Raw genomic sequence first — 11,463 nt, 5'->3', positions numbered from 1 at the left:
AATTTTATGCGCGTATATTATATAATATATGTTATTCACGCAGATATACAATATTATACGGACGATCCGTTTTTCCACTTAGTTTTTTGGACAACAAATCTTTGACTACGTGCCGGATTATATCAGGCAGATATTTTTTTATATATACACAACGTAAATTTGTGTATAAGGGCCTGAAATAGCAGATTAGCTGTAAGTATTAGAAAACAGATACTTTTTCAAACTCAAATCTTTAAACGCGTTTTTCTTTAAACTATGTTTTTCGAATTGGCGTGCAATATAACTCAAAAAATATTCGACCAATTGACTTCTCCCTATGCGTACATATATAATAGATAACTAAATTTCCCTCTAGATCAATCTATTAGTTTGATAATATTATTAAAATATTATTATCGCACAATTAATATAAAAATTTTTTGTGAAAATTACAACTTTTTTTCTAAGGCTCATTTTGTAAATTTGGCATTTTTTGCTTCGCAAGTAGGTTGATAGACGAGTCTAAAGCGGAATATTATTATAAAACTAAAATGCATTTGAATTTCTGCTTTAGACAAGTACACAATAGGCGCTATCTTGCATTCCAATTGCATTGTCCGACGCCATAACCTCTGAGATCACTGGATACTATCTTTATATTTACAAACATATACGTAATTTCGCAATGAAAAAATAATTTTTTTTATTTACAAATATACTTTAAAAACATTCTAATGTTTCAAAAAGTTATTTTCGTGTGTTACATCAGGATCCCCCCCCCCCTCCTTAAGTCGTTATCTTCTTGAATCTTCATATATTAATAAATTTTGCAATTTACATATATTGTTAAATTCTTGAATAATCGTGAAACATTAAAAAAAATCTTTTTGAGATCTTTTGAGATATTAGATTTTTAAAAGGTACAATTAAAAAGGGTCGCATTTTAAGATAAAAAAGTTAAAAATTTTAAATTTTTAAAAACTAAAGAATTCTGCAATTTTTTTTTAGGTCTTAAGATTTTAAAATTATAAAAATTTAATGACGTGATAATTTTTATTAAATAGCTTTAATGATTAATTTAATAATTAACAGTTAATATATTCTTACAACAATCTTCTTATGTAAATATTTTGCGAAAAGGAATGTTTTGAAAGAAAGCTTAAATCTTATTAGACAAGTACAACGCTGACACGTTTAATCATCATAAATTTCTGACGGATTAATTAATTGGTTTTATTTTGAGGTGATAGAGCGACGAGAGTACCATATTATAAACGAATGTATATAATAACGTCGTAAAGAAATCTCACGACGATATCGAGTCGCGATGTGAAAGACCGAGAGAAATATACTTTCTAGACAGTACCAGAAGGAAACTGCAAATTACTTAAACCCGCGGCAAGAGTATTGTTTCATCTTTCGTGATGCGCCATAAGGTCAAAGTAACATCTTGCTGTCATAACTTTCATCTAATGCTTCCTGTGGAGATTATCAAGATTGACATACGAAAAAGATTTAATCGCTTTTATTTTAGTGTATTTTGTCGTCGTAACAAAATGTAATCCTTGTTGTGAAAGCTCACCACAGAAATTTATCGTGTAAAAATCCAATTCATCAAATTATATAATATTTAATACGTAACGTGTTAGGGAAATATTGAATAAATTACAATATTGTAGTAGGGATAAGGACAAACTTTTATAAATTTCGGTATCTCTTGACAGACTGATGCTGATACTAATTGCAACATTGGTTGTGCAATAACGATAGGAACGCAACCAGAGAAGGTATGCTCTAATTTTCCGCGCTCGCTGCTAATAGCATGCGAATTGCGAAACAGTCAAGAAATTAACTAGCAGACGTTAATTCGTACAATATTGTGCGGATGAATGCTCGATGGCAACGGCGGCGTTATCTGAAAACACTTGCGAACGAAAGGACATTCGCTCACTAACGCGCAGTTCGCACGCTTTCTCGCAAAAAAAAACCTAGAGATTATCCAAGTCCTCGTCCTTCGCTTTCTTACTTGCCGCGCATATGATTTTCCGTAAATATTATTTTCATCTATTTATAGGAACCATGGAAAACCTCTTGGTTTCAAACTTGCAAGTGAAATGAGCGAGACTCTATCAGCATGGGAAATTGTTTTACAAATTTAAACATTTGCAATATAATCTTTCTTCTTAATACTGTCTCGTGTTTCCTTTTTTAGTTGCATATCAATTATAATTTTTCTATTAAGAACTAAATATCTATATTTAACTCTTCATTAAAAGTTAGTAATGAGAAATAAAAAGATCGAAAATACAGATATCTGAAATGGGAAAATTTTCGAATTGCCTAAGCGAGAGAAAGTTGGACATTTATTTGTCAAAAAAAGTAAACGTTCCATTGAGGGAACGAGCTGAATGTTAAAGTACAGGACAAAATCCTACAATAAGAAGATGAAGAAAATAGAAGAAGGAAAATTAAATATCAAAAATTAAGCAGAAAACATCCCTTATGATTGAACGCATACAAAATGTTTATTTTGCAACTTGGAAGTTTCCTTCGCGTTGAAGTAAGACTATTTTTAGTTCTAAAAAAAATAGTCCAATCGATGCAAAACGTTTACTAATCGCTTATACTTAAATACAACCATTGTTAAAATTAAACAAAAAGTGGTTTTTAAATTATAAAAATTGTTATTTAATCCATACTACGGTACATTATTAACGACATACTGATTAGTGATAATGATTTAATGAACTTATTTAATATATAGATAATTATGTGCAAAACGTATCATAGAATTATACCGGATAAATATAATTTGCTTGCCATTTTGTGTAATGTAATTATTCTTTGGAAATCACAAATTATTATTTTCCATGTCTGTAACGAATGTATTGTATATACGTCATGGCTAAAGATCAAAAATTATGCAGATTCAATAATTGATAGAAAATTACTTGTTAACGTCTCATTAATAAACTTAATTTATCAAAATTTTTTATTGTAATATACATACATGTTTTGTAAATGACTAAATTAATTAGCATTATTAATTTTATGATTATATTATATTATATATATATTCTTAGTAATATTTTTTTAAAAATATATTATATTTACAATTATCTTTTTTTATATTTTACAATTATTTATTAATTTGTATTATTGGCAATTATGTATCATACTATGAAAAAAAATTCGAATTTAATAAACAATTTAAATGAAACTTTTTTTCGTATATCAAAACATATTTAAATCTTTGAAAAAAAAGATGATGTTATCATGCGTATTACGTATTTCCAAGAAATTATGCATATATCTATCTTTAAGTGTAATCTATATCTCTCTCTCTCTTTGTAAGAATGTTTTTAATTTGCTCGATAAAATGACATTGACGTAACTATTCGCTTAGTAGCTTATAACTTTGAATTAAATAGACATTTACGAATAAAATTTTTTATTGCATTGATGCTATTATTATATCTTCAGTCTTTGCATGAATTAATTAAACACATTCGAATAATTACCACATACATTTTTTACGTACATGCTCGTTTTAACACACTTTTAATTTTTCTAAAATAATCTTAGGCATAAAAAATATATCCTTACGACCTTACAAGATTTTATAAAATGTTAGATTTTGCTCGTTTATCATTAAGAATCCACAATGCAATCAGATGACATTAACGTTCTGTAACCAGTCGAGAGTGGCTAGATCTCGTGTTCAGATTCAGTGAGAATCGCGTGAGAATAGAAAAAATACCACAGGTTTAAAGTACAAATGGCCAAGTTTCCCAAGTATCACAGAGATCTATAATAGCGTGATCTCCAGATTACCGACAGCGGAATTAAAATCGACAAAAACGCTAAGGATAAAAAGAAACGTATATAAAGACATTTTGACTGAACGCATCGCGAAAATGCACGTGTTATGCAACAAAAGTTGCAAAAACTTGGTTATCAGAACACAACAAAAATTCATTCGAATGACTTCATTGAATGAATATTCCTCTCTTCACTCGATATGAAATATTAAAAGTTTGCAGTGAAAGAAAAACCGCGTTAAATAAAAATATACGCGTATATAACTTGGTAACATCAAAACGTATTGCAGAAACATCCGTAATAGCCGGTCGATCGCGGAAGATAATCGCGAACGTGAACGGTGCCTTCGGCTTTTCCATTCGCGTTACGCAAGGAAATTGTTGTCGGCGAGAAGACAAATCGGAATCGCGCCCGATGCTACGGGACGAAGAAAGAAACGGCAGAACGAAGAAATCGACCCGGCGAAGGTCGAGTGCTACCACGATGCTTGTCACGCGAGTCACGCTCAAAAATTCGCGTGGACAGCACAACGCGATATCGCGATCACGTTGGGAAATGTGTCAAGGTTAGTCACGGATGCCGATTTTTATAGCGAAAATGGTGCAACGACAACTGTTGCGCGGATGACGATTGGAAACGTCGGGCGTTCTTCAAACTTCGTATGGGCTCCTCTCTAATTTCTTCGCCGGTGAGACCAACAAAACGTCGCAAAACGTCGCGCTTACGTAAGAGCGCAACGCGCACATGGATCATTAGTAACGTAAACATATCGTAACGAGGGAGAATATCGTCGAAATCATCGTTGCAAACGTAACTTCTAGAGACTTCGTGGACTTTTCGAATATCTAGCTAGTGAAATTCTAGCTGGGGAAAATTGCAAAATCGCAGCGATGGATTTCTTCGATTATTGTTGTCATATTTATTTCATTGTCAACTTTAATGGTGCATATTTTTTAATGCATTAAAAAAAAACCTGTTTTATGGAGGAATGACTTGTTGAGATCTCTTCTGCAATCGACAGTTGCCAAAAGTTGGCTTATTTAGGCATATGATTCATGATTCTCCAGCTTCTAACGTAATTCAGGATTGGGCGTTGATTTATATCTTTCTATATATCTCCGTAAAGTTTCACCCGAATTAAATTTAGGTTGATTTATTTCTATGAGATATAATCTATGAGATATATGAGATACAAAGGTGATTATATGTATAGTCGAATAAGTAATTCTTACGTTGAAAAATAAGTCATTACATTACATTTAATTATATAAGCATTATAAATATTCATGTGAAATTATAAAATCTGTTTTAAAAAAACTCATTATCAAACTATTTTATTCGACAAGGATAGGAAGGAACGCAAACAGCATTTATGGAATAATTATTTATACAAAGATTGTAAATATTTCATATAATACGAGATTCTGTTCATATAAACCTGAAGAGTTTATTAAATTTCAGAAATCCAATAAAGACATCGTAAGTAATACGTTAGTCTGCTATAAATAATTGTCATTCAAGTATAACATTAATTCAAATCTAGACGTGCATTTAAAGTGATATAAAAATTGTCATGTTAATAATTATTACGTTTAGATATTATTCAATTTAAAATATAATTCATTCTTAATGTAACTTACGTTAATATAACTTAAATGATAAAGCAACGAATATTCTATTATTAAAATGTTTATCAAATTTCAATATCGTTCATAATTGCGTATCATAAAAATACTCAATGGCAAAATGAGTCAATTGCTGACGTCAGCAAAATTTTCGGTGCAAGTACGGGTTAAATGTCTGTTGCAAAGCTGTCAAGATTATTATGTGTGTGTAAGGCTTTATAATTAAAATCATCGCACGTGTTTTCATACATAGAACATATAATAAAATTGCTGACGCACACACGATATCTTTTTAATTAAGCCAATGTTTTATAGCTTAAATTATAAATTTAAATAAAAATATGTGCACAAGCAAGCATTGAAAGAAAGAAATGAGAGAACTAAAGCGAAATTGAACGAATAATTTTAACTCGATATTGAATGTGTGACGAGCGAAGGAAGAGTCATGTTCTAAATCAAGCAAGATTAATTAAGCTCTTTCATCTATGTAATGCATGCTAAAATTGGAAACACAGTAAATTACAACGTGCAACAAATAGGCGCGCCAGTAAAGAACGTACGTCTCTTTTAAGTAATTTCGCTTTAACTGAAAGTAAACGCAACGCTGCAGACAATTGGGATTTTAATTGCATCTATTTTTGCAACGTGACATTACAATGGATTGTATGATTTTAGTAGATCGTTCGATTATTGTAATTTATGAGATTTCCACGCTGCATAAGATAGATGTCCTTAAAAATATAATCTTCAATTATCTCCAATTTATTAAATATTATTATTATTATTATTACTATTATTGTCACTTAAATTATATACCTATAATTTATTTATTTGACAAAAAATGATTTTAATCACAAGTAATGTCAGCTGATTTATGAAAAAAAACGTTCAAGATACGCCGTTGTACGCGAGGTGAACGCGCGAGGAGAAAGCTTCCTCGCTACTTCCTCTCTGAGAAGCGAAATAAATCTGTCGTATACGTGGCAAAAGCAACGGGAATGATTTTCGCATTGGTCGTGATTGATTTCGTGTTTCGACCATGGCCCAGAAAACAAAGAGGTTGATCTTTCCACACGCCATGTCTTCGCGCGGAATGTCGCATTGTGTAACAATCCTGCACTTCGATTTTCGAATACTAAACGTCATTACGTAGGTTGTCCCATTGACATTAGCAAATCTGTAACCCCGTGACTACGTTAGTGAATGTTCACGTGACGGATTCGCGCGCAAGCGCGAGGGGTACAATTGCCTGATGAATTACGAGTTTTAACTACTTACAAGGGAACCTCGCTAGGTGTCAAATTCTGATTTTAATGAAACTTTGTGAACTTGTAGCTTACATAAAGAAATGAATTTAGAAAATATCAGTTGGAGCGAAAAAACGGTTTGAAGAGGTGAAATCACCCGTTACAACGGTTTTCAACTTTTTCCGTTATATTTCGAAAACTATTCGAGATATCAACAAATGTTTTATTTAAAAAGTTTTACAACAAAATTACCTCTGTTTATTCACAATAATATTTTTAAAAAATAAAAAAAATTGTTTTTAATTAAAAAAAAATGTTTATTAAAAATGTAAATGAATAGAGGTTTTCATTGTTAGTACGATATGACGTCAATAGAGTGCCAAGACACTATTGTGTCTCCTGATATGAATATAGCAGCACGTGGATATCTTATAGATCACCAGCAGGTTGCGTCTTTAATTTATTATTATTACAATGACTGTCATAAGATTTTATTTGTAACCATCTTTTTTGACTCAGCACACAATGAAGAATTGCCTGAGTTCTCACCGATTACAGACTGTTCGATAACTATTAATCGATTATTTATAATAATCAAACTAGTTTTGTAATTTCCTGGTTTGATAATCCGGCGCGTAAAACTTGAACGGCAGAAAAAATTCTTCAAAAAGAATTATTTAAAGGGAAAAATTGACGAGTAATTATTCGATGAAATAGTCGAGAGTATAATATAATCCTGATGAATGAGATTCGATCTAAGCTCGCATTTATAATAACTGTATATATATAATACGCATATATATAACTGTATTTACGTAATTCGATTGTTTATAACCGTAGCGTATAGATTTTAATATCATTTTGCGAACAGTGAGCTGCGCATTTATCTCATCATTAATTACGACATAATGCAGCCCGTACTTAACGCGATCATAACCACGATGTCATGAGTTTATAGTAATTGATCATGGTAATTATACGTGTCACGGAAAAATAAATAGCGTTGATGACGAACGTGTGATTAATCAGCAGAGTTAATCGTATTACGGAAAGTTTGTAGCTATCGCGGAATTTGCCATAAACTCGTAGTTCTAACTAAGTTACACGATAGCTACTCTCCTTGCAACAGACGATCTTTCTGTGACTAATGCGAAAATTATGCACGTCAATTAGAGACGCGCACAGGACGAATCCCTCGGCTCGTAATGCGTCACGCACGAATATCTTTGACATGATTGAAATTTACGCTTTAAATGCAACTGGTAATATACTAACTGAAATTGCGCTGATGAATGATTGAAGCAACTTATTTATAAGATGCAATAATTAATTGTAAAATATCGTAATTCGATAATATTAAAAAGAATATACATTTATTATATGTATTTTACTCTAATATATGTATTTTTATTTTTTATACATTTATATACATTTATATACATTTAAAAACTCGTTTGTTCAAAAACAAAAATATAAATTTGTATTAATGTAAAAATTACAAAACTGGTTGATAATATCTGAATAAATTAATAGTTCGCATCACATATGTACATAAAACTTTATTAATAAAAATCCGAAACTTTATTTAAAAAAAAAAACAAAGTTCATTTATTTAATAAAAAAATCCACGGGAATCGACAATCGAGATGATTAAACGCTTAAAAATTACAATAAATAATACAATATATTAAGCAATGCATTTAATTATTAATGATATTTCCATGTCAGATACATTTTTAGGAATAAATCAAGACCCGTTAGTAGTTAAATAAATTATCAGTTAATAAAAAAATCTATTGAGCATAAAGAAATATTTAAAAGAGCATTTATCATGTTACAATAATTATAAACAAAAAAAATAGTACGCATAAATAAATAAGTAAATTTATTAGTTCTCGCAAATTGCCGTAAAATTTATACTTTTGCAAATAAAATTTATACTAAAGCTCAGAAGACACCGTTACAAAAAAGAGCTAACGAGCTGTATACTTTTACATATAAGTGTGATTCCGTGACACTGAAGTTAACACGGAAAATTCACGCTTATTCGAAGAAGTCACGCTATCTTCCATGACTGTTTGCCGAGGAACTGTCGGATGAATAAGCGGTCTTTACGCGACCATGACCACATCGTCTTATGCTCATGAAGTATTAAGTGATACTGGCGGCGACATTGAACCCTGACATCGGTGCGGTGCTACCATTAAATGCACAAGAGTACACAATCTACGATTCTTGCTGTCAGTCTTAACTGTCATGTCAGTATGGTGGTTCACACGATCGCGCAAGTTTACCCAAGAATAACAATAAGATACATAATTTAAAGTTGCAATAAAGTTCTTATATATGTAGATATAATGCAAAGCGGATTTCTTAAGCGTCGCTTTATGTACATATCAGCATTATATATACGCGAGACGTTTTTTTAAATAGTAATTATAATTTTAATAATTTATAATTCATTTCGATTTTTTATATCTAGTAATATAGAAATATGACTAATTTTATAATTAGAAATAAATTTATATACTGTAGCTATAAATTTCTTAAATTATGATTATTGCTTATTTCTCAGTGATTTTGTTTGCGTTCATTATTTGCTGGACACTACAATATGATGATTCAATAAATATTAAGAAGATGTACTCGGATCGATGAAGATATAAGGTTTAAATGGGAGTAAACCTTGGTGAATCGATTTGCCAAGCACCGAGGTTTATTTTACCCTGAGACACAGTGACGTATTTTACAATCAGAACTATTGTCTACTTTTTTCTCTCTTTCTCAATCCGGAAACTTAACAAAATGATACGAGGAGTAAACGAGCAAATGAGAATCCACGGACGGTTAATAGTGTGCACACTGAGAAAAAAAAAAAAATATGGCATCTATAAAGTACAACTCTAAAATTTAGATACTTGCAACTAGTTTTAAAAAATAATAAGAACTAAAGTAGTACTGAAGACTATAAAAATATATTATAGTACTATAAAAATATAATATTTAATATTGTTTTAATTCTTATTACTTTGTAAAATTAGTTGCAAGTACTTAAATTGTTAATTTAGTAGTCAAAACTATATTTCTTTTTTTGTCCGAATATAGTTACCAAGTGTCGAAAATTTAATTTATTCATACATTTCGGCGCCTTTCTAGGCCATCCTCAATGACATTCAATGAATAAGTTTCAAGTTCTCAATTCTAGTTTGAATAATATGGAACACTAATATCGGAAACTTAATGAAATAAGTCATACATAAGGCCTTTTGTATTATCATAAAGAAATTATATAATATATAACTATTTTTATCTTATATAAACCATATAGATCGTAAATTGGAAGTATTTTCGATGCCATGCACGTACTCTGATATAATTATAAAACTTAAACAAGCTTTATGTTGTGTACATACGTATGAGCATATCGATTAAAACTGAGCAAAACGGATGGAATCAATTTTAGATTCAAATATTTGCGTCGACGAAAATATGTTTTTCCTCTCGCAGGATATAAACCCAGCCATGGGACGTAAACGAGACGTCAAATCATGCCCGCCCACACTCAAAGGCAGATCTAAATTCGTATCACGGACATATGATAATCGGTAACGATAATTGTACTATCGACCTTCGTATTCCTAAAATTTATTAACGCAAAATTAAAAACATTCTTTAAAAAAAATCACCTATTAAACTTTTATTCATTACCAATTATTTAAACAATTGTTTATCATTATAAATTTATTATTATTATTAAAATCTATTGTTTTTTTATTCGGCACGAGAAATATATTGTTTCATATTCTCTGTGATGTACTTTAATGTTATCATTGGATAATGAAGCGAACAAACATTGCAAAGAAACCGAGCTATATTTATCGAACTTATTAAAGGAACACGAAGGTTAATCGCATTAAAATGATTGCTTGCAATGGCCACGTGGTTTTCTTCTTCTGCAGACACGAGACGATTACACGACGCAAACGGCGCGTCAAGTTGACCACGACGTTACAATTACCCAACGAGATCGAGCTTACGCAGCGAGTGAAATCCGATCGGTAAAGGATCCTTGTCCTACTCGCAATTTCTTAGCGATGGCTTCAAGTGAGAATTCTCATTCGCTCTTGTTTGTAGAAGATACTGATTATCATTTCAGAGATAAACAATGATATGAGTTATCCTCGAAATTACATATTAACTCATTATGTTATATGTCAAATTGTCATATATATTACGTATACTTTTTACGTTTAATATTCACTTTGAATAAATTATAATATTATAATTTATAATACACACTTGAATAAATGGTATTATAATATCCAGTGTCGGCTCATACTGGCATTTTATTTATTATTTTTTAGAATTTTCTTTAGAGCTTATTGATTTTATTGTTTTTATATATATTACGTTACATATTACTTGCTATATTAAGTTTTAGCTGTTATATGATTATATAAATTTAATACATTAATTCAATATTTATATAATTTTTTAAAATTCATTAAATTAAAAATTTATTAGAAAAATATTTTAGTGTGTTACGTTTTCATATACGAATTTTTTTATTACTTATATTCTTCATATCTTATAAATAATTGTTTTCAATAATGTGACAAGTACAACAACTTTCGCATGGAAAACGTTAAAATAAAAGACACATTTTGACACACTTTATTAATTAAACTAAAATGAAATCGGAGAATGAATCCATCGCTAATCGTGACATAATGTGTGATGTAATCGTGGTGTAATAATCGTGTGATGTACATGTTCATATTTTCTCCGTC

At 30.3% G+C, this 11,463-nt stretch overlaps 1 protein-coding gene across 3 annotated transcripts in view; it reads left to right on the top strand.

Moving 5' to 3' along the window:
* LOC108748399 (ABC transporter G family member 23) overlaps window positions 1–11,463 on the top strand; it is a 58,181-nt gene that overhangs the window by 22,345 nt on the left and 24,373 nt on the right. Inside the window, exons 1-2 of one of the 3 annotated variants that reach the window (XM_018486551.1) lie at window positions 10,121–10,278; window positions 10,633–10,731. The exons of the other annotated variants lie outside the window; for them this stretch is intronic. Coding sequence (XP_018342053.1) covers window positions 10,121–10,278; window positions 10,633–10,731 — 257 coding nt within the window. Of the gene's footprint in view, window positions 1–10,120; window positions 10,279–10,632; window positions 10,732–11,463 lie in introns of those variants that run through there. 3 annotated transcript variants of the gene reach the window in all.

This window comes from Trachymyrmex septentrionalis, unplaced genomic scaffold (assembly GCF_001594115.1).
Source record: "Trachymyrmex septentrionalis isolate Tsep2-gDNA-1 unplaced genomic scaffold, Tsep1.0 scaffold22, whole genome shotgun sequence".
In the NCBI taxonomy this organism is placed as follows: domain Eukaryota; kingdom Metazoa; phylum Arthropoda; class Insecta; order Hymenoptera; family Formicidae; genus Trachymyrmex; species Trachymyrmex septentrionalis.
The sequence above is the reverse complement of the archived record's forward strand: the minus strand, read 5'-3'. Positions and strand labels throughout refer to the sequence as shown.